This window comes from Manacus vitellinus, unplaced genomic scaffold, assembly GCF_001715985.3.
Source record: "Manacus vitellinus isolate BGI_N305 unplaced genomic scaffold, ASM171598v3 scaffold_9_pilon, whole genome shotgun sequence".
In the NCBI taxonomy this organism is placed as follows: Eukaryota; Metazoa; Chordata; class Aves; order Passeriformes; family Pipridae; genus Manacus; species Manacus vitellinus.
The window spans coordinates 17,673,260-17,697,832 of NW_021940917.1; the positions used below are offsets into that span (position 1 = coordinate 17,673,260).

Sequence of the window (24,573 nt, forward strand, 5' to 3'; positions counted from 1 at the left end):
GGTGTGTGCACTGGTAAGCAAGACCGTAAGATAATGTGGTGGTATTTTCCCCTTCCTGTTTTCTTGATTCTACATTGCCTGTATTTCTTTGCAGGTGGATGATGACAGAATGGACACCATGTTCAAGGACATGTGGAAAAGGGACCCAGAACAGACAAGTAGCCTGCACACAGCAGCTCAGGAATGGGACCCTGATCAGAGCTAGAGAGAGGGATTGTCTTGGGCCAAAGCCTGCTTCTGCACAGCGCTGTGAAGGCCAGGATTGCATGACTGTGTGGGAGGCGGGAGTCTGGTCCGAGGTGCTGCATTTATTTATACAAATAGTCCATAGTGGTTATTTGTGCCTTAATATTTTCTGGGAATAATATTTTTTCAGCATCAAGTGGCACAGCTCAGCCTAATGATTTTCACGGTCCTCATGCAATGATTTGGCAAAGGGTTCAGGGACTAGGAAAACCAGCTGTGTAGAACTACTACATTTTACCTAGTCAATGTTCTGGAACAGTTTCTTTTGGCCAGTTTTGAAGCACGTATAATCAAGTATGTCCTGACTCTGGAAGTGGGTAACTGGGGGCAAATAGAATTAAGGCATCACTTATCAGCTACAAGACATTGGATTCAGAGTGGGAACATCTCTGATGTACTTTTGTACCAAGGGATGTTGATGTCATCCTGTTTCATAGAGGCTTAGAGGGAAGCTGCTGGTAAAGAGAGGCATTTCCTTCCCTTCCTCTCTCTTCTCACCTCTTTTTCCAAGACAACAGCAGTAGGCTAAAGGGCTTGTAAATAACGCAATTTCACATATGTTACGTCCTGAAGGATTGCTGTAGAATGCATTTATTATTCAACAAAACGTTATTAAGATTTTTAATGTGCTTGTCCATCTGGCTTTCTTCATCTTCATTTTCTTCTTCACCTTTGTTTTCTTCTTCTAAAATTCTATACTACTTCTAAAAGTAACTGACCACAGAGGAAGAAAGGTGTTGTTACCACTGCCATCTGGACAAGATAAAGGGGTTATTTGGAACTTCTGCCTTCACTGGAAGATTAGAGGCAACTCTGATTGCCCCCCATATTAGAAGCTGTGCTATGAATCCATCCCTGATCAAAATACAAGTAGCAGTTTCTGAATGTGGGTGCAGTCCCTTCTTTGGACTGCTTTACTCAGGAGCCCCACTTGATCCCCAAGCAAGAAAGAGCTAGGAAATAGGGAATGTTTTGAAGGATGAAAAGCAGCTAATAAGGTAGAGAAGTAAATAGCAGCAGCTCCTGGTTTGGTACACAGAAGTTTATAAGGCAAGGGCTGGTTGTGAGAAGAGTGGCATTCAATTACAGAGGTGAGAAAAAGAGACACACGGATTGTTTTACTTCAGAGATGAGAAATGGTTGAACATGTTTTTGTTGGAAGCAAAAAATATATTTTGAAGAGTGAGGTATTTCCCATGGCCCATTCCTACTATCACCATCACATAGGAAGCTAGCCATTACTGCTTCCTGCAGTAATCAGCTTGGCAAAGGAGAGTTTTGAACTGCAAGCAGCGGGATGATCAAAAGCAGTGATAATGTTTGGAGAAGGAAATGGCATAATTTTTGGCAGTGTAAGTGGGAATGGTGGAAAAAACCATAGATTAGGACCTCCTGTGCAACTTGAGGAGAGTTTTCACATGCTGTCTATACAGTGACTTTGAATTTTGAAGTTCAGTCTGGATTCTTGCACAGTTTTAGAATATTTACTTTTCCATTTTAACTTTTTTTCCCTCCCCTCAAAAAATTCTGTTAGATACTAGCAGAGCTTTTCTGAAGTGCTTCCATATCTTATTCTTATGAACACTATTTTGACTTTCTTTCATTGTATTTCCTTTCATTATAGAAGATTGCCAAATATTTTCAGTATAACATTTTGCATTCACTTAATCATAAATTTTTAGATGTTTCCATATTCAAAAGCTTATTTTTTTCTTTAAGCAAATAATTTTTTATCTAATTATATAATTTTAGCTGAAAATGAAACAAGTATCATAATGCCTCATAAGGCATTATTGCTCGGTTTTTAGTTTTTTACAAATCTGGTGTCGATGCAATTGAGGGTTGGAAGTCAGGAAATCACTGAAGCCATGAAATACTTATGTTGGCCTGGCAGAGGTCACTAGATGGGGATAAAGAAAGGGGGTAAGTCCTGAAAAACATCTTTTTCCAACAGTGCTCTGTAAAGTGTGGTAGGGGAGTACGGCACCGAACTGTGAGATGCACCAACCCACGCAAGAAATGTGTTTTGTCCACAAGACCTAAAGAAGCAGAGGACTGTGAGGACTACTCTAAATGCTACGTCTGGAGAATGGGAGACTGGTCTAAGGTGAGTAATCCTCGATAGTAGTGCCCCACAGCACAATATATTTTGCAAGTTGAGTTCTTTGTAAGAATTGCTTTTGTCGGAAGTGTACAAGTCTCCCAAGCTGAGGGAACAATAAGGCTGAAAAGGAACAAACCCAACCCAGAACTGGTAGTCACAGTGAGGCCACAGTACAAATAAAAATCAGAAATATGAAGAAGGTGAAGTGAGATGAATATTCAATATAATAATGCAAATCTGGTATAAATTTGTTGTTGTTTTCGGCAGGCAGGCAAACAACTCCAGAAACTGCAACTTACTCCAACCTTACAGTTTGCACATTTCATTACTTTGTGTTTGCATATTTTATTTATGTTTCCAATAAGCTACACCCTCCAGCCTTATAAGGAAGCACCTTTAGCCTATTAAATTTCCACAGAGACCATTTAACGTCTAGGAAGCATCTATTACTGTCTATTCTGGAAACCTGACATAACTGTCAGTACATTATTTCCTTGGCATGGGTTTTGATTTTAGTGAGATCCATAAGCATAGGCCAGATTTTAACAAACGATATTGGTTGGATCTGTGATCAAGTGTATTATTGGACTGGTACCTTGAACATCTGATGCAGGTTTGAATATCCAAAACATGCTGAAATTCTGAAATTTAGCCTTGTCAAGGTTTTCTCTTGCTGTATCACAGACCACACTTAAGCAGAAAGATTGTAATCTCTTTCTGTTTTTCCTTTGCTTCTTTTCATAACTTTGCACACAACACTTTTACTTTTAGCACCTAAAATTATTGCAGAGTTTTTCTAACTTGCTTGTATGGAGAAGTATTTAATGTATTTTTAGTTGTCTTTCATGTGCTGTAGGAGCTGGAAAGAAGGACTAAAGCCAGCAGTGTATGGCTAGCCAGCCTTCCAAGAATTAGCTGCAAGTACTCTGTGAGTAACCAGCTACTTCAAAAGCACATAGAATAACCATTCATTTTTTAAACAACAGAAGCAACTAACAGCTACTTACAGCAGCAGTGTTACTTTTACACAAAGATACATTCAGCAATAAAGTTTAGTATTTGCATTTCTATATCTCATAACTGCAGTTAAAACCTGCATCATTTAGCACTAGCACCAGTAGGAGGTAAACCATGGAGAAATGACCATCTGCTTTCTTAATTGAAGCAGTCATTCAAACTGGGGTTGCTGAGGCAATACGGGGATGCTCAGACAGTAACACTGTGTTCCCAGTGCCCTCTGGAGAAAAGAAGAACTTTAGTCTCTAATTCAGTACTTTTCACAAACATCCATGTCATAGATGAATGTACAAGAACTTGCGTCTCCCTGTTCAATATTTACTGACAGTCTTGTATTTTCTGTTTTCCTCCTGTGGTCAAAGCTGCAACCCTATCACCTAAATTGTGCTTTAACCTTCAAAATTAGGACATGAGGAAATATTTCATATGGAATTAACAAAATCTTTTTAATAGTTAATGTACAGTCTGACTGTGACTTGTGCAGCAGAGATTTTCCAAGACTTAAATCAAAAAATAGACACTTTAATTTCTCAACAGAGTCACAAGTTCAATTTAAAATACACTTGGATTTCCTTTTTTTTTTTTCTGTTACTCTTCTGTTCCATTGCGAGAGTACATAGCAACATGAAGTCATGGCATACATGTTAATATGTCTGCAACGGGGGAAACAAATGGAAAGCTCAGATAAATGATAAATAATCTTTGCTCACTGTTTGTTTCTAACCCAGAGGTTCAGTGCAGCCTTCTGTGTTCACTGTTTTTACTCTTTAGGATTGCTCTTGACGTTGACAGAAGGCTGTTCCTTTGAGCAGAGCCAAGTTCCCCCAAGCTAATGCCAAGACTTGGCTTGAAAAATTTAAATGACCCTTCTCACACATTGAAACAAGACACTTAACGTGATCCTTTTTGGATTTGCTGCTTCCTTTGAACTCCTAAAGCATAATTTTAAATGAAGCTTAAATTGTTCTATTACTGAAAAGATAATGTAATTAATAATAATTAACAGAATTAATTTGTTTTAGAGGTATAGTCACATGGAGATCAAATAGTTCTTGCGGTCTATGTTTTAACAATAATAGCAGGATCAAAGAAAATTTGATCAAAATTCCAAGCTCCAATAGGTCAATAAACACAGTAATCCTTCTAAAACTCAATGAAATGAAATGCACATGAATTGCATGTTTGTACATCTACCTGGCTTAGTAGAGATCACATAATTGTAGAAGTCATCCTCCAAAAAAGACATATATCAACAGTGTAGGATGCTCAAAGGTCATCTCCAGGGTACTTTACGTAGGAAGCTGTGTATATTTTTTTTTGTTCTATTATCTAGACTCTTCAGAACATTGTTGGAATAAATGCAGCATGAGAGGCAGGATGAATTTCGGAACAGAGAATAATTTGGAGAGTGGGTTTTGAAAATAATAATTAAAAACTTAATTTTGATATGCTATTATCCCAGAAACTTTTGGAGATACTCAGCAAGGGATAACAGGATCAAAAGACTGGAAAAAGAAGTAGACTGTAGGAGCAGCCACTTGTAGAGATGAAAAAAATATTAAGTATGTGTTCATAGTTGACCAGAGAAGATAATGTGGCATAAGTTGTAAAAAGACTGGAAAGAGCACCCATTCTGTAGAAACTAAAGAAGGAGCAGTGGCAGAATTTCTGAATAGTATCTATATGTTAGGCCAGAGATGCAAGCAAGTCAAACACGACATCTGGAATAGTGGTCCTAATAGCTGAGATGGAATTCACTTTGTCTATAGCCTGAACAAGCAAAAATGTGAAGCAAAGGTTCATCTGTTACATTTTTTTCTACTGAGTCTGAAAGGGCATCTGAAGCAACTGCTTGGTTTTTACACCAGTGAGTCCCAGAATTCATGGCCTATTCTGAATTATTTATTTCAGAAAACATATGCAGTGCTCCCTAGAAAATGTGTGTGTGTACAGAGAAGAAGTCAAGTCTCCAACTGTTGCGGGGAGACAGAGTCACTGAGAGATTTGCTAATTGAGTGGTACAGAAAGCAGATGTCAATGATGAAGATTATCTTCTGTCCCAATCAAAGAATGTGTGAAAATGGAGAGAAGAAAAAAAAAAACAAAAAACAAACCTCTTTTTTACCCAACTATTCAAGAGCATGGGACATTCAACCTTTAAACTGTGTACTTAAACATTTGGACAGTCCCTAAATTTCCACAGCAAACAAACTCATCTGATTTAATCTCCTTCAATTAATAAAAAATAGAATTTGGATAATATTAATGTTACAATTTTACTAACAAGTTAATTAGCCTTGGTTTTATTCCTTGGATCCCCATCCAAAATTGTTAAGTTCTTTTAGAATCCGGGAATGGAATAGGTCTGGCCGTGCATCAAAATATGACACCATCAATAGATTTATGGACAAACAAATTACATGACTTTTGTGAAATAATAGAAGCCAAAATAATACTGGCATCAAGTTAATCACTTTTATATTGACTTAATTATAGTTATTTTCCAGCAAATTAGATATGTCTTTGTTTCAGAAATGAAACATGGGAAAATAATATGGTAGATGCCAATATAAAGAAATGAGAATGGTAGATTTTTGTATGTTTCTAACTGGTCCTGTAATATTGAAAATATTAACATCTTTTGTTTCGGATAAAGTGGGTTTTTTAGTTCAGTGTACTGTAGTATTTTGTCTGGAATAAATGTCATGTTAAGTTCTAGAAAAGTAGAACAAGACCACCCTTAATAATAGGCAAATCCACTGATAAAACTGAAAAAGATTTTGGAAGTAGACATTACCCATTTTGCACACACAAGAAGTCACACATAAATGGGAAATTCAGTATCTGTATTACAGTTTGATCTAGTAGGACATCTGTTGATTTTCTGCTACAAGCATCTTTAAGGTAGCAAAGTTTTTCGGAACACCAAATTGGAATCAAAAGTTAATTATGAATGGGTGTTGTGTTGTCTCTTGAGTTGCATTATCTGTAAGTGGGCTATATTAGAAAACAATTAATTTGTGGTACATCTTAATAGTTAACATCAGAATTGAACCATCCTAGGCCCCATAGAAAAACAAAGCAAGAACAAACAAGAGTAAAAGAAGCTAACATTTCCTGCTGAAAGATGGTTCCAGTCTTATTTGACAAGTGACATGGTAGGGGGAGAACTATCTAATCAAACAGATAAAGAAAAGAAAGAAAAAATATTTTTAATCCAAACCTGATAACAGCTACTCTATTTTTCCCTATGTGTCCTGAGAGTAGGTCTGAAGCAGAAGGCACCACCTTTATATATTAATTTTTAAAGTTTCCATCAGGAAGTGAAGAAGTATGTGCCCACAACGACCTTCTCATGGATCACAAGAGATGGTATATTGCAGAAAGAATGGGAACAGGTGCAGAAAACCAACCCTCATGGGCAGAAGATGATGCCTGGAAGATGGCAGCATGTAGCAGAGGCAAATACAGCCCCGTGCTTGAATGGGTTGTAAGCCCCATGCTTACAACCACAGCATGGTGCCACCTGAGAGAGTGGTGTGGGGAAAGAGGAGATTCACTCACACAGCCACTGTTGTTACTTGTCAGAGAGAGAAAAGGGTAATGCTGATAAATTTCAGCAATTGTATGAAATTGTTTCGGATTCTCCTGATTTTAAAAAAGTGGTTTTCAGGGAGGCAGGCTGAGATGCCTGCTGGAGACACAAATCAGTGGTGAAAGGATTGACTTCCAAGTCACCTTGATAGATGTGAACAGTTAGAAGAAATATAGGAAATTCCAAAAGAAAAGGAGATCTGAAATATAGTTGAATGAGATGGGGTAGTAGAAGCAAAATTATAAAAATTCTACCAAAATATATAATTGATAACATTATAAATAATGTTTTCTTATGCCCAGCAATATTTCAAAACTAAATATTGTTAGTATTAGTATGCAGTTGTTGACTTTGAACTTTTGGGCACCTCTACAAATTTTCTGGGTGCTCCTTCGAGGCATATCCTCTGTAGTTCTACTTAAAGCTTGAAACCACAGCTTTAAGCAAAGCAGTGTGGCTGCTATTTGCTGTACCCTCTTTTGGCGCTACTTGAAGCTGACAAGTGTGATTGACCGGGCTCTGGCTTACAGGTGTGAGAAAGATGGGTCTATATCATCAAAGCGGAATTTTATTTCATGTGAAGCAGAAATTGCTATGTCAGTTGGCATGAATTTTAAAAAGCTTTTCACTATACAGTGGAACCCATTTTATCTTAAATTGAATAGACTGTTAGTATCCACAGTCTACATGTGACCCCTATTTTGCTGTTTTCTAATGCTGACAAGTAACTGACCCTCTACCTTCTGTAATTACCTTTCATACTGACAGCTTCTCTGTTTATTGAATTGACAGATTTTGGCAAACTAGCACTGACCAAAAGAATAGATAGCTGGGATAGATATTTTAGTTATACACTGGATTCAGAGATCCAGGGTGTCCACGGAGCTTTGTAATCTGACAGGTTTCTCTCCATAAAAATGACTGTGTTTGAAAAAATTGCTCTTCCTGCAGCCTTACTGAAAAGCGACACTGTGGCTTGTTCCTTGGTAGCCTGAAAAGTGCTGATGTTTTCCTGAGAAGTGGATTGGTCGAATAAGACACTGTTACCTGGATAACTTCTCAGAATAGTTTTTTTTGGAACAACTATGTGAAAGGCTTATTGAAATTTTACAGAATAATAAAAAGGTATAACTCTTCAGGGAGAAAGTTTGGTTAAACTGTTAATTATCATGGCACTTACCGAAAATCTTTCACAAAGAGAAAGATAGCAGGAGCCCACTTGCTTCTGCCGAGGCTTGCTCTGTGCTGGCTTTTGGCTTCTGGATGTAGTGATCCCTTGGAAGGCCAGGCAAAGGAGACAGATTCACACCTAGTAGGAGGATGTGTTGTCCAGCTACAAATGCAGAAGTCACAGAGGATAGCACAGGCAGCTTGCCATCACCTCCTTTGCCACTGCTCATGTCCTCCAAGCCGTTCTAGTGCACTCTAGATCCAGGCAGATATAAATTTCCTGACTTTTCTGCTTGTGAGTCTTACAGTGCCAGGCCACGCATTACTGCTGCAGGAGATTTACATATGCACATATATGCATATAATCATTGATATAAATAAAGAAAAACATTCTTGTTAATTGCTGAATAGAAGCAATGTCCTGTATCTGCTATGTGCTTTCCCAGAAGTGCCTATCAATTGTTGTTGAGGGTGCTGGGATCTTTGAACTGTGAGTCTTCTGGAAGGCTGATGCGTGATTCAGCAGGTAGATAAATGGTGCTTTTCCAATGAAATCTTTACTCTTAACACTCTACTCTGCAACCACTGCACAGCTTTATAGCCCAACTGGCAGGATGCATGTCCCAGAACACTCTTCTGAATGAGGAAGAGTAGTATCTGAGCATCCCTTCAGTGTCCTTGTTCTGATACTTAATTCTTGCTTAATCAGACTTGGTCTGAAAAGGTTATTCTCAATAGATTTTATAAGATAAGGACTACACTGACTACCAGAATTTCAGTGTGTCGAGGAGCTATGCTGAATTTATGTGCAAAAAACCACCATCACATAACAAGTAAGTAAGTAAGAAAGGAGCCAGTGGAATTAGAAGTAATGTTGGACAGAAAAAGAGGGGTGGGGAACGTTTCTGGAAATGGTTTGGAGGGCTTTGGGGACCTTGGGTGGTCTTGATTCACCTCCTACAGTCCATGAACATTTCTTGGTCTCATCCCTGCGCTTGCATGGTACTGCACTGTGTTTATCTCCAGGAACTAAAACAAAGATGTTTGTCCCAGGAAAGTGCTGCTGTACCTCTTCATGGCCCCCATCTCCAGCCACACGTTGTTCTTTCCCACGGCATGTTACTACCAATAGTCCTTGGTTATCACCAACAATCCTTGTCTGGTATAGTCAGCAATCCTTGGTTGGCTCCAGAGCCAACCAGCTATTGGTGTTTGGGATACACACATTATCCCCTTGTCTTCTGGGACTCTGCAGTGCTTGACTCTGCATTATGAGACAGTATAGAAGTTGGAAAACACTGCAGTTTGTCTGACTTTTTGTGGCTGGTCCCACAATTTGGAGTAGAATAGCAGTTCCCTGACATTTTGAATCACATACTTTTTTATCTTTTCAGTGTAGACATTTGCTGCATGCTCAGTAATTTCTGTTTTAATGGTCTTTCTTGCTTTTGTTTAGTGATACACATTGGGGAATTCATTTCATCAGTGTTCATGATAATGCCTAGATTTTTTATTTTTTTTTCTGATAGCTGACAAGTCATCCTAAAGTGTTTAGTGTGTACAGGAAAATTCAATTACTCATGCTGGTGCCGAGACTCAGTCCAGTAGATGTTCTTTTGCTTGGTGTGTCTACATCTCTAAGATCATCTCTCTCCCTTTCCAAATGTTTTCCTCAGCATCTCTGACTGTATGATCTGCCAATGCATAACTCCTTCAGCTGGTTCACTTGGGTTCTGTTAGAATTTATGTAATCTGTCTGCTCTCATGAGATATAGCTGATTTTTTTTTTTTTTTGGTTGGAAAATGTTTTTCTTTCATGATTTTTTTATCCTATATTTCATGCCACTAAAGAAAATACTGCCTTGGGAGTTTATTCTTGTGATAAACTTGATCTTCTATGAAATACTCATTTTGTCAAAAAATTATTTATTAGGGGGGTTTTGTTACTTTTATTACTTTTAACTTGTGCAATTCTCACTGTTTTCTACTAGCTTATAACTAGTGGCAAAATGAAAATACTTAAAATATGTATATAACTGAATCTTGAAAATTTCTTCTGAAATAATTGTTTCAGAGACCGTCTTGAGCACAAAAACCATGAAGCAGTAGAGTTTTCGGTTTTCAAAGCTGTAAGGAGAGGGGACAACAGAACTTCCACCTTGGACTTCCAGAGGGCAGACTTTGGCCTGTTTAGAAGATTGGTTGACTGAGTCCCTTGGGAGGCAGTCCTGAATGGTGAAGGAGTCCAGGAAGGCTGGACATTCTTCAAGAAGGAAATCCTAAAGGTGCAGGAGCAGGCTGTCCCCATATGCTGAAAGATGAGCTGACAGGCCTGGCTGAATAGAGAGCTTTGGCTGGAACCTGGGGAAAAAAGGAGTTTATGACCTTTGGAAGAAGGAGCAGGCAACTCAGGAGCAGTACAAGCACTACACTGTCGTGAGGTAATGCAGGGAGAAAATTAGAAGGGCCAAAGCACAACTAGAACTTAACCTACCTACTGCCATAAAAGACAATAAAAAAAATGCTTCTATGAATACGTGACTAACAATAAACAAGGGCTAAGGAGAATCTCCGTCCTTTATTGGATGTAGTGGGAAACATAGTGATGAAGGATGAGGAAAAGCCTGAGGTACTTAATGCCTTCTTTGCCCCAGTCTTTAATAGTCAGACCAGTTGTTCTGTGGGCTTGAAGCTGCCTGAGCTGACACACAGGGAGTAGAAGTAGAACCAAACTCCCATAATCAAAAGGACAAGTGGTCGTTAACCTGCTCCATCACTTAGACATGGACAAGTCCACGGGGCTGGAGGAAATCCACATAAGTGTCCTGAGGGAGCTGAAAGGAGGATCCAGGCCTGTCAACCTGACCTCAGTGCTGGGGAAGGTCGTGGAGCAGATCATCCTGAGTGACATCCCATGGCACGTACAGGCCCAGTCAGCACGTGGGCTTACGAGAGGCTTGACTAACCTGATCTGCTATTCCAGGGTGATCTGCCTAGTGGATGAGGGAAAGGCTGTGGATGTTAATATAATTATGCACTCAAAGGCTAATATTTCGGATTGTTTTGAAGAGTTCATTTTCATCAGTCCCAAATAGCATACTCCAACTAATTTCACCAGAAAGATAAAGGTAATTATGTCGTCAAATCTAACTGCTTCCAGATTCTTGTTTGCATGTGTGATACTTAGGAATGGAAAGTCACCTTCTGCCAAAATACCGTGGAATGACGTATCAGATATGAAAGTTTGAAATATAATAAGACTTGCTCATCACTAAGCACGAATGGCAATGATATATACGTGTGTGAGTCAGCACAGGCAGGCGTCCGGGACAACCACAAATCCATGGCTAAAATACAAAAAGTAGGTTTACTTCTGTTTCCTCACTAAGGGGATATTCCCAAAACAGAATACGGGCAGAGGTACAAAAATAGACATGCAGGTGCCACTAAACCCACTTCATGCTAGAGGATCTACCTCCCTGGGCAGCCCATTCCAATGCCCAATCACTCTTTCTGCAAAGAACTTCCTCCTAAAGTTCAAAAAGTCATTAATGATGAGAGAAAAATGCTGGTACCTTCCATGATACTTGGGGGGAAATGAGAGGCATTTTTAAATGAATGGGGTTTTTTAATGAAATTGGACTCCAGGTTGTCATACCTTTAACAAAACAAACTAGTGTCACTGGGACAATCCAGATTTTTAAATCATGAAGTGGATTATTGTGTTTCATTAGTTCATCCGAGAAAGAAATTGGGGAATGGAACCTGGATTTTAAATATAAAGAATTTGCTACTTCTGAGCCCAGTCCAGAGAGCCCATTCAGATTCAAGCCTATCAAACCTATTTAGAGTAGATGGGTAGTGATATTCTGAAGAATAGATGTGTATATACTGACCTAGAAAAAATGAGTTGTTTTTTGCTGCTTCTTGTCTTGATACCAAAGGCAGTTTTGCCTCCTTAGCCAAACAATTGAACTGTTCTGCATGGGAGCCTAAAAAGGATTAAAAAAAAAAAAAAAAGGGGTAAGAGAAAAAAAAAAAAAAAGAAAAGGAAGAAAAGTCCAGATTCTTGAGATGAGATGATGAAGGTTTCCTCCATACGAACCCTATCTCTAGCTTATCAAAGGTGAGCTGGGGTTCTGTCTGTCTTAATTTAAAATCTTATCTCTTTTGAACAGTTATACAGTGCAAGTTCTTACTTCAGAAAGAAGAGCTAGAAAGAAAAAAATGGAGGGGGGGCAGGGTAAAGTGCAGAAGAAGGGGAAAAAAAAGAAAAAATAAAAATAACATAAGTAGGGACACCTCAAACTTGCTAAACTTAGAAGAGACCAACAACAGAATTTGTTCAGCTAAACTTAGCACAGTTCTGAATTTTAAGTTTGGCATTCTGAGGTGTTGGGTGTGTCAGAAATGAGAGAGGCACAAAGACCTTCCTGGAAATGATGCATGAGAGAACTCCATCTTATGCTTGTAACCATCAGTTCTTTTTCTACTAGTTACACTATTCACAAATGCCTTTATTTTTAAAAAAAGTACTTAAGTAAATTGCAGATTATTTTCTTTATTTAGATAACCTTTAAGAATATTGTCAGACTCAATAAAAAGCCTTTGTGGCAAACAAATGCACCCCTTTATCTACAACCTGTCTTCAAAAGCAAACTTCATAGAAAAATAAAATACAAAAAGATTTTGCAAGCATGTCAGCAAATATGAATCCTGCTGCTAAATTCTAATTGCTTTCTATTCTTGTTTCACACTCACTTTACGAAAAGTTTGAAACCGCTTAAATGCTGGAACTGATGAACCTATACATAAATATTTAGGAATGCTCTGCTAATAATTTCCAGTAAAACTCATCGCTGAGTTTCCTTGTGAGCACGTCAGTCTCTGCTTTGAGTGCTACTTAGACTTGTAAAACCCTTTTATTGAACTGTCCATTTATTTTTGAAAATAAATTATCTGAGTCAATTCTGTTAACACTGTCACAGATTGTCTTTTTCATTGTGGATTGTATCAGCCTCTGCAGTGATTGCCTGTTGTCTTGGCAAAAAGATGCATTTTGACCGTTACTGTCTGCCAGTGACAATTTTTCCCTTAATTTAGGAATTCCTACTTCTTATAAAGGCCAGCTGGAAGCAGCTAATGCATTACAGCAACTTCCTCAGCTGTTGGCCTTGGGAATATGTATTCTCTCCAGAATATATATCCTTGGCAGGGAGCAGAAAGAAGGAATCTTGGGTAACGGGTGTGCATGCCAAGTGAAAGGATTGTTATATTTAACGCCTAGTTTCTGTCCTTGAAATTATGTCTAAAAGAAGTTCAAAAGTAGGACAAAATTCAAACAGGGTGGGTAGATTTTTTTTTTTTAAAGAAAGAATAACTTTTAAAAAAAATAGCTGTTAAGTACCTTTACCCAGGATTTTTTTTCTAATCTTTAGCAGGAATGTTTTACATGTCTTGCTGCTTGAATGATTTTACAGTACATTTAGGACTGTGTCCAAAATGCACAGATTAACAGCCACATAAAAAAACCTCTGGCTGTGTATTAGAACATTTAGTCTAAACCTACAAATACAGTTGTCCTACGGGAATTTTTGCTAATCAGCTACATGGCCTTAAAGTGTAGGTCATCTGAACAGTCAGAAGTAAAATGCAATTAACCTCCCACAAAAATAAAATATCACATGTGCAAGACTGACATCTGGGAGGTAGATGGGCTGTGAAGATGAACTATAGAAATGTATTCTTCATTCACTAATAATAAAAACTGTGAGTTTAAATTAATCTGAGATCTTCTAAAGTAATGAAAATTCTACATATTGCTTTGGAGTGGGCATTTTCTGGAACTTATGTGTGTGAGCTTTATGTTAATACATATATAAACATAAAAATTGCAAGCAGTTTTTCTTAACTGTTTAATATGTTAAAGTGAAAATATTTTCTATTTCCTGTAAATTGAAAGTTTTGTTACAGTTTTAAACATGGAAATTCCACAAATGTGCAGAACCCATACAGCTTTATCTACATACCATAAGCACTATCTAAAAGTGACAGCTGCACATCCAGTGAGAGGTATTTACCTCAGGTTGAATATTTTCAGTGAGAGAAATCTAAAGGTGAGGCAAGGTTGGGAAGCAGTTTTGCAAGAGTCTGCTTCAGCCAGAATGCACATATACAGTAAAATGAGTATCAAAATGAGCGTCAGAGCTGTTGCTCCTCTGATTTGCAGAGGTTGAGGTGTCTCCCAGTGAAATCAGACCAAGTCCATAGTTTTGCAGGGTCAAGAAGAAAAATGTTCTGAATGCTTTTTATCCTCCCATGTTCAGTGGCTGCTCTCAGTTACAGCAGCACTTTGTGGATGTGTTTGCAGGACGAATTTGGTTTAAGGCCACTTCACGGAGACAGAAACCTCACTGTTTGTGTAGCTAGCAAGTCCACTGCTAAATGCCACACCTCATGTATGGTTTCCCTATTTCATACTACTTCAAATTACTTAGAATATAAGATAATGTAGATATGGGATAATATAGATATGGTAAAAAGGCTTCCAGTCAGTAGAATTCTTAATTCTGAAGTCAGACCGCTGCAGCTGCTGCTGCTGCTCTGTGAACATGGAAGAGCACAGCTTGCCTATCAGATCCCTCACTGATTTTAAAACCCTAATGGTTTAGAAAAATCTCGCTTTACTTGTAAACTGACCAGATTGGTTTTGAAAGTTTTGGATAGCAAATCACTGTGGTAGCCCTGCCTCTTCACAGTTTATCCAAACATCTTACGAGACTTAGTAATAAGTTCCCAGTTTTTAAAAATAAGAATAAATACACTGTTAAAATCTAGTACATTTCTGTGAAAAGAAAAGAAGATAGAACAGAAGACAAATTTCTTTAATTCCTGTATGAACTGAGACATTTCATTTAATCATCATTTGATATCAATTTCTTTGTCTAAAGTTGTGATGTTAATAAGTAGGTCAAGCAAGACTGAAACTAATTTTGTTTTCAAGATCTGTACATCTTTGGATAGAAAATTCAATTGCAATGATTCATAACACTCTTTGAAATATCTCACAAAGGCCAGTGGAGGCTCAGTTATTAAAAGGGTATTATTTCACCAGTTACGATTTTAATGCCAAAATCTTGCCAGATTCTGCATAGAAACTCAGGGCCTAAGCCCTGATGAGCTGTTTGTTGCATATGGTGTCAGTTGCAGTCACAAGAACCTTTCAGGCCAGAACTCATTTGATGTAGAGATGATGTGACTGCTAACAGAGTGCCCTCCACAAAGGCATCTGCCTACATGAATTGTTGGTCATTACCAGTTAGCAGATAAACCACTAAAGCCCATTTTGTTAGCAGAAGTGTACTGTTTTCAAATCCCATCCCCCTCCCTAGTACTCCAAATGTCTAGGTTGCACCTACTCATCCTAGAATAACCAAAGTTTAAGGACAGATAAATTATTGTTAGGAATCTTATGTACCAGGTCCACCTGCCTGTGTCCTCCTCCTCTGTAGCTGATAAAAGAAGATACATATATACTGCAAGCTCACACATACTCTGACTTTGGTTAATAAACATGCAAGTGTTTTACTGAAGGGAAAAAATGTAACACTGTGTGCAATACTACTCTAAATTAAGATCACTATGTTAATATTTAAATATTATCTTCGTCTTATTAGAGATCTTCAGCATACTAGCTTCATCATATTGCCTTCATCTTTCCTTCACTCTCACATTTCTTTTCTTTTTGTGTTGTAGTTTAGGTTTTGATTTTTCCTTTTTTTTGCTAACTTTGCTATTCCACTGTTTCAATTTTAATTTAGTTAATATATTACAAAAATAAATCTCTCTGAAATTACAGTGAGAGGAATTCAAGAAGTGGCTAGAATTTTGGCAATATTAAAATCAATGTTCTGGCTGTTATTGTTAAAAAAATTTGTGTAGGTATATGCATGATTATTCATGTTGACTATGTGCATAATGTTGGCCATTATAGGAATTCAGATTATTTTAAGCTGCACAGAGGAAACACAGAGAATTCAGGAAAAGGAATTCTGTTGAGAGGCTTTTTCTCATGCAATTTTAAAGCAGTAATCTAAACTCAAAGTTGATGACAGACTTCTACTTCGAAAATGCTTCAGTACTAACTGATTTCCCTCCTGTAAACAGCATATTTGTGCATGTGTTAAACTGTGGTTGACATTGAACAGACAACTATCTATCTGTAATTTAATATCTTTACATATGTTGGCCCATGCAGGCTGTATCTGATTAACTTAGCAAGACATTGACTCTGTGGAGTTACTCCCGATGTACATCACTGAGAACAGAAGCAAAATCAAGTCCACTTGCTGCCTTTATAGAATGCCAGTGTTTGATTTCAGGTAGCTAGAAGGGGAAGTGTGGTTTGGACTTGTTCTGTCCCATGTGAAAACACCCTTCAAGTATATCCTAGTCTCTTGTACCTCTCTTGGTACAAGAGTCCAAAAGGTAGGAGTCCCACTCTTCTAGATGTACATATTTGGGTGCAAGCTCTCTGTTTCCTCTTTAGCACATGTAAATTTCTTCTCCCATTAACAGTGTTTAAAATGTCACTTAAAAGCACATAGATAACAAAACTAAGGGGTAAAAGCTCCTCCAGTGTTTTCTACACTGAAAATTTTTTCATTTTTTGCAGAAAACTATACTTCTTCATCTCCATCTTGAGACAGGATGGTTGCAAAACATCTTTTGTTATAGCATCCTCATCCTCTCCTTGTCTTCCTCACTCATTTCAGTTTTTTTTTCAGATGCTTTTTGAAGCCTCACAAGAAAATGTATTCTGGATATTTACGTAATTAAGATTTTTCAGAATAAAAATATTTTCAGGACTAAAAAGCAAAAATTTTCAGCCAGAGCTCTTATCAATCATTGCAAGAAATTGATTAGTATTTGAAGATGTCCTCTGTAGTACATTTCTCCAAAACTTACTGAAATGTCTGGGTAATTGAGTCAAAATCATGAGAGGATAGAAGAAAATTCCAGTATATAATTTTTTAACAGATTTATAGTTAAAGCAATAGAATATGTGTCAATGGGCACGAAAGTAATTCATGCCCTAAGAAAGTCAGTGAATTGTCCACAAAAAGTCAGTGAATTGTCCACAAAAAGTCAGTGAAGAGGAAAGCATGGTTTGGGGTGGTTTTTTTTGTTTGGAATAGGTTTTGTATGTATCTCTACAGTACTGCCCAAGTCTTCATTCTACTATATTATGTTGCTGTGATAGGAATAGAAAGTTACTGGCATTACAGTGCTCAGCTGTTTTACTTCCTTACCTCATTCTCTGTGGCAACAAGCTGGAAGGGTTGATTAAAAACTAGGCATCACGTCTCACACAATGTGTTTCATCTGTGGGACACCTGAAAACATGAAGATGTGATGCAAAGAGAGGAGGCATTCACTCTGCTCAGTAGAAGGAGCACTTTTGCAGTTGTTAATTAATGTCTTACTTAAAAATTCTTTTCTCTGTTAGTGTCTGTGAACAAATTTTTTTTCCATCACTTTCACCTCTAACAAATTAGGATGTAGATATAGGAGAGCAGCTTCTGCTCCCTTCAGGCACATTGCTGTTTCAGTTTCATCACAGACTCTACAAAATGGACATTGACAGCAATAGGATGCTGGAATCAGTCCTTCACTTAACATTGCAAATTTATTTGTGCTTTTTTAATTGATTTTCATTTAGCTAACCAAACGGAATTCAGAAATCTTGGAATGCTGACGTCTGAAGGAGCAGCCACTGACATCACCTGGACTGGCATTTCATCTTCACGATTATGAAAGGCAAAAATACCTTTCCAATGAATGTGTCTTCTTGTGTCTTCCAGTGCTCCGTTACCTGTGGCAAGGGGATGCAATCCCGAGTCATCCAGTGCATGCACAAGATCACGGGGAGGCATGGCAATGAATGCTTCTCTTCAGAAAAGCCTGCAGCCTACAGACCCTGCCATCTCCACCCCTGCAACGAGAAAATTAATGTTAACACAATAACATCACCCAGGTTAGGTAAGCGGTCAAAATGGCATGTTACCGCTAGAAATGCCTCTTCATTTCTTTCTCTCCGTAGATTAATGATGCTCTCAGCTTAAAAATAGAAGGCTAGGACTTAGGGGATACTCAGGAGATGTGAATTCTATGCAGAGACTCCTGTCACTGCCTCAGTTTTCCAGTGGGTATGCCACAGACTGTACCTCAGAGTGGAGAAGGGTTTTTGTTAACCAAGGAATATATTATGAGACTGTATGATATTGTGGCCACAAAATATCCTGTGTGAAAATATTTTTATTTTAGAGACGCTATAAACATATTTGGTTTCATATATGTTCATCCATTCAATTTTATCAAACGTTTCTAAAGTAAGAAAATACCTTCTTTTCTCTTTAAAAACCATGCAAACTATGTTCTCTTGATATTTGTGAGACCAAGGAGGCCCTTATTTATTCCTCAGATGCAGACAGCTCTTTCCACTTGCCTTTAGTTCAAATGTCCGCAATTTATGCCTGATCTACTAGGATATGTGAAGGAAAATTACTAACACGAAGAGATTTGCTGTTCCTGGAGGAACTCAGATTCTCTTTTGTTCTTAAAGAAATTACATTATTGCATAGTTACAGAACTGTTAATTCTGTTGTTATTTTGTAGTGCACTGTTGATGGTGACTACCATTAGCTCCCCAAATCATTCTTCTGCATTTTGACCATGACTGGGGAATATTCAAAGGCCTGCTGTATGACAGCATACCCTTTCCAGCTGATTTTCCAGAGCCCTTTTTAAGATAAACCTTCCTGTCTAATAGGTTTCTCCTGCATGGAGAACAAGTCCAGCATTTCAGTCAGTGAAGGGTATTTATCTTTGAAGTTTTTAGCCTTTAAACATTTCTCTGTAGTAGACGTTTCAGTTTGCTGGATGGGATGGCAACTGTAGCTCATGGCCCTCTCCTCCCACTGTTGTAAAGTTCTTCTTTGTACTTTATCTTTCTTTGCTCAACTGATCTCTTGGAAGCAAGAGGCCATCACTCCATCACTGCAACTTTCCCTCTGGTGAGGTATAAGCAGCTTTGTGTCATGAAGTAAAGTGAGTCAGGAAGATTCACAGAAAAAAATACATTGTCAGATTCATTAAAATTTGACTTGGTGGGAAGTACACAAAAAAAGATTGGGCTAATTTGCACTCATGGAATGGATTATGTAGCACTGATGTTAGTAATCTACAGGTCAGTGTCATCCAGCATGGAGCCAGAATCCAATCCAACAGAAACATTAACATCTCCAAAATAAATAATGTAATGCTTCTCCTCAACATATTGATAATTTTGGCCTCCAGTTCCATTGATATCATGCAGCAGAGATCCTTTGGATTTGAGGGTAGGGCTAACGAAAGCTGATAGGGGTTGCGCCACCAGCCCTTTTACAAGCGCGCTCTCGGTTTCTCTTTTATTAAAATAGGAGAGTGGCTCAAATCTGAGACTGATTTCTTTTTTCAGTCCGGTGTTCATGATGGATTTTGGATGATATCTTGTTCTTTTGCCCTAGTTTTCAGTGGTTTTCCATTTTAATTCCTTGCACGCTCTACAGCCTGAAAAACTAAATGTTCAAAGCTCCAGATTTGGTACTACAGTCCTTCTATGCTAAGCTCTCTGAGAGGCTTCCATAAGTGAAACAGGGCAGGAAGATGGGCTTCGCTCACTCATGAGGAGACAGCTGCATGACATTAAACTAATTAAGTTCAACACAACTTAATCTGATTTGTAAATTAAGCTGGCCTTAAAAAATTTTGATGTTGAACATGTTGACAACAGGACGAGGGAGGGGGTGTGACAGTGTTGTTTCTTTTATTTAATATCTGCATCTGTTACCCTTTCTCTTCTCCAGATACACCTCTTTTGTCCTTGTCTCCTTTGCTACCTGATTCTTCGCTAATAAATGCAACAGCAATGTATATTTGATTTTTCTGGTTGTTGTTTCACAGCTGCTTTAACATTCAAGTGCCTGGGAGACCAGTGGCCTGTGTACTGCAGAGTGATAAGAGAGAAGAACCTCTGTCAAGACATGAGGTGGTATCAGCGATGCTGTGAGACGTGCAGGGACTTTTATGCGCAAAAAATGCAACAAAAGAGTTGACCTCTGTCAGGCTGGCTGGCTCTCAGCTCTTTGCAATATTATTATTTATAAACACACACACACACACACACACACACACACACACACACACACACGCTTTTTCAGACCAAATATTATCAGATGACATATAATTTAATCAAATTAATTTATTTTTGCCTGCCAGACATCCTTAATGGTTTTGGTTAGACAGCCAACACGTTTTATCCTCTGACATTTTCATAATTAATTTTTATATGAACACATTTGAATGCATTATCAGAATTTTTAAAAAAATAGTAACTAGTATTTTAAATGTTTATTTTCAGTAGGGTCATCTCTGTTGCAAAAAGAAAAGTCATGTTATCTTGAATTTATTTTAATTTAGCTGAATAGTTTTGTTGTATATGGAAATAAAGCCCTTTTTAATTTTATTATATTTTTGACATTCAGAGTCAGAATGATCTTGTGTATTTTGCAACAGATGTTGAAGTGAGTAAGCTAACATTATTGAACAGTTTATTACAGAATGTATTGTGAAATTAGTTCATTTGATTTAGAAACATACTGAAGGGGATATTCTACTGTAACTTATAACGTATTATAAACAAGAAAATTAAGATAGCTTAAGTAGAGATTTTGATCATTCTCATGGACACATACTTGAACACAAGTATTGAATCAATGAAACACTGTAGAGATTTACACTGAATCACTGTTGCACTGTTTGAGGTAGTGTAGAGAAATACAGTCCTAGAACTTTTACCATCCTATGAATCCATGTCTGTACTGTTTTAACACATCACTTGAGTTTAAACATTTTGAAAAAAAAAAAAACCATGCCCCTCTATACCTTTGTGTGTCCTCTTGCAGATTTACAAATGGAAGAATCCTTTCTTTTGCCACTTGTATGAATTAATCCGTTAAACATTCTCAGTTCTCTGTAGATGATTTAGAAAATAGCTTTGTAATTCTACTTTAGTTTTATCTTTGTTTAATGAAAAAGTCTATAAAAATTAAATGTTTTACAGTTTTGTGAAACATTATGAAACAGCTGAGATTTTCCTTATGAGAAAATATTGTACATGATTCACATGATTTTTACATTTTCAATAAAAAGTAAAGCTCCTTTTGTTATTTGAATTTTTCCTCTTTTGGGTATCCGTGTCTGGTAGACAAATCCACCACTGAACTTGGTGGGTCTTCTGCCTCCGTTCTGTAATGCAAGCCTTTAGTTATGCCGTGAAAACATGTAGGAGAGCAAAACCTGAAGGCAAGACAACTGGAGAAATAAGCCAGAAAGGCATCATATTTTCTACTCAAATACTTAGATGCAGTCTTAACTCCTGTTGAAATCAATGTATGTGCTTTAAAATAGCTGTACTATCAAAATCTTCGGTTTGGCATCTTACTACTGTGAATTAAAAACTGCGACTTTAATGATGTGCTAATTTATGATTTTAAATTAAACATCTTCTGGTTTTAAAAAGTAAAGAAGGAAAGGAAAATAACACTGACATCATGGAATGTGATACTATATTTTGTATAATTAAAAAGCTTCAATGCACAGAAAATTCAGTTGCTCTTGGGCATCACTCCTAAAGTCTAATAGAATTATTGTAGTTGGCAGGCAAAAGAAACAATCATTATTTTAAATTTTCTTCGTATTTAGCACCCAGTCTTGCTAATACTTCTGCACTCACTTGAATGACAACTAAAAATCAAGCTAAAGAAAAGATGTCTCCAGACTAGGCACCAGAGGACAATTTTTTTATCAGCCACTGATATCATCCTCACTATTCTGAATGTTAATGGTCTGCTGATTTTGAATATTCCACCAACAGGAATTGTTGGCTTAATCACAAAAATTTAAAAGTACATTTTAACTTTCCCTGTATCTGTCAAAAACAGATGAGTGACTTGTGCTGAACTAATCATTTTATAACAACATGATAAAAAGAAAATACTTTTAGTTGGGACTCAGGGATTTAAAGTTGCATAGTCAAATGACATTCTTTTTAAATGTAATCACTGAAATCAGGATGTTGCAATGCTGATAGTTCTAGTTCTGATTCCCTTGGCAACTGTACAACAAAATTATTAATTAAATATATGTGAATCATTTTGAAGAAATCTGGTGTATAAATAGCAAATATACCCCTTCCTTCTCTGTATGAATTTGAAAGCAAGTTCATTTTACTCTTCAGTGTATTCTATCATCATTCAGAGGAGCAGCACAGACCGAAATACCCCTTTTTGTCAGAAAATTATAAGAACCTTCTGAGAATGTGCCCAGCCTGTGACCTGAGCCCCAGCATGCTGTGGGGAGGGCATGCATCAGCCAGCCCTACACAGCCCTTCCACAGACCTGAGTGGCAGTAGGCAGCCCTTTCCAGCTGTGTTCAGAGGAGCCATAGCCTTATGCAGGCATAGACATTCCAGAGTTTACTTGCTTTTTTGGATTTGTTCTTTCTTCTTCGGCAACAATCCCCCTGCATTAATATGTTTTCCTTCCAGCCTGATGAATATGTAAAATTTAAACTAATGAATGTCAAATCAGTCAAGTTCAGCTGACATATAAAGGTGAAATTCACTCTAGCTCATAAGGGCCATAGTAGGCTTCTCCGCTAATTAAATCCCACTTAGACCCTATTTTGTTGGATTAAGTGGGATTTAAATGGTACACAGGGTTTGTGCTAGGCTGGTGCACAGTGGGCTTCCTTCTTCCCACATATGTGCTGGTTAGCTACAGCAGTGATCAAAAGTTCCAATACCTACCACTTCTTATAACTTTCTTAAAGAAATACATGAATTTTAATCACATTGCCATTTATTCTGGAGGGAAATTGCTGCTTTATTCTGGAGGAAGTGGCTTAGGTTTTGGGTTGTTACAATTTTTTTTCATTCAGTTCTTGTTGTCATCTTCAGTGAAAGAGAAGTAGTCATTTGCCTATTCTAAAATATACCAAAAATTGAAAGCTTGCCTGCATCCTGAGACCAAAGGCAGCCCTAGAGCCTAACAGGTCAATTGTAAAAAAAGAATATTAGAAGTACTCAGAATTTAAATAACTCCATAGAAAAGATGCTCAAACTAATAGGAAAGGAACTTGAAATACATCAAAACCAGGAAGCCAGACAAGGAGATAGTGAGTCCATTTGATAACACAGGTGTGAAAGGGACAGTCAGGAATAATAGAGCTATGAAAGGAAAGTTCAGTGAATTACTTGTGTTGGCCTTTCCAGATAAAATGTTCTCATACCTTGCATATTCCTTGTAGCAGAGATGTCAGAGAAGCTGGATCAAGGTGGACAGAATACACAGGAATGTATGACCAAATAAATACGTTCGATGCTAATAGGTTTCTAGGGTGGCAGTCATCTGAGAATTTGGGAAGAACACAATTGGGAAATTACAGAACCACTTGCCATGGTGCCTAAGGTGTCATTCCAAACAGTGTCATTTCTGCCAGAGGACTGGCAGACTGCAACGTAATTCCTGCCTGTGGGAAAGGGGATCTCCAGGTAATCCTTTGAACTACAGATTAGGGAGTCTCGAGTTACTTTTCTGGTGCTGTAATAGTTGATAAAAAAGAGTAAGATCCCTGAGCACCTGGATAAGCATGAACTCGGGAGAGAGTCAGCATGGCTTCAGTTGTGTCCTGAGCAAAGAGGGTCTGGTGGACACAAGTCTCTGACAAAGTTCATTACGGGATATTCAAGAAGCTGCATTCACACAGAACTACAGGAGCAACCTCTGTGGTGGTTAAAGGATTGGAAGCAAACTGGTCATCTTTTAGGATGGAGAGATGTAATGGATTTGTTACCCTCTCTGTGAGGGAAACGGAACTAGGAGAGATCACCCAATTTATATTTTACCAGTAAGTTATTCCATACTATGTTACCTCAGCTCAGACTTAAAAGATGGGAAGGAAGTAAGGGCTCACTTCTCTTCCGGGTAGCTGAGCAGAGCGGTCAGGCAGTTCCTTTGGGGGAAAAGAGCGTTGGTTGTGGGGAAGTATCTTTATTTTTGGCCCTTCTCGAATCACCCTGGAATCCTAGAGATCATAATGAATTGGCCTGAAGGTGGAAACTTCAGTTTGGCCCATGAGGAAGAAGAAGAACAAGTGGATCGGGCTGAGGAAGCTCCACCACACAATCAGTTACCTGAAGAAGAAACACGTTATGCCCTCTTCACTGATGGTTCTTGATGTATTGTGGGGAAAAGTTGGAAGTGGAAAGCAGCTGTCTGGAGTCCTACCCGACAAGTGGTGGAAGCTACTGAAGGAGAAGGAGTCGGTTTGTGGAATTCA

At 37.9% G+C, this 24,573-nt stretch overlaps 1 protein-coding gene across 1 annotated transcript in view; it reads left to right on the forward strand.

Annotated features, from left to right (window-relative positions):
* ADAMTS19 (ADAM metallopeptidase with thrombospondin type 1 motif 19) overlaps positions 1-21,398 on the forward strand; it is a 140,186-nt gene extending 118,788 nt beyond the window's left edge. The window contains exons 20-23 of the mRNA XM_029965459.1: positions 95-299; positions 2,201-2,353; positions 17,996-18,173; positions 20,136-21,398. Coding sequence (XP_029821319.1) covers positions 95-299; positions 2,201-2,353; positions 17,996-18,173; positions 20,136-20,287 — 688 coding nt within the window. The 3' untranslated portion in view covers positions 20,288-21,398. The remainder of the gene's footprint in view (positions 1-94; positions 300-2,200; positions 2,354-17,995; positions 18,174-20,135) is intronic.
* The last annotated feature ends 3,175 nt before the right edge of the window (positions 21,399-24,573 follow it).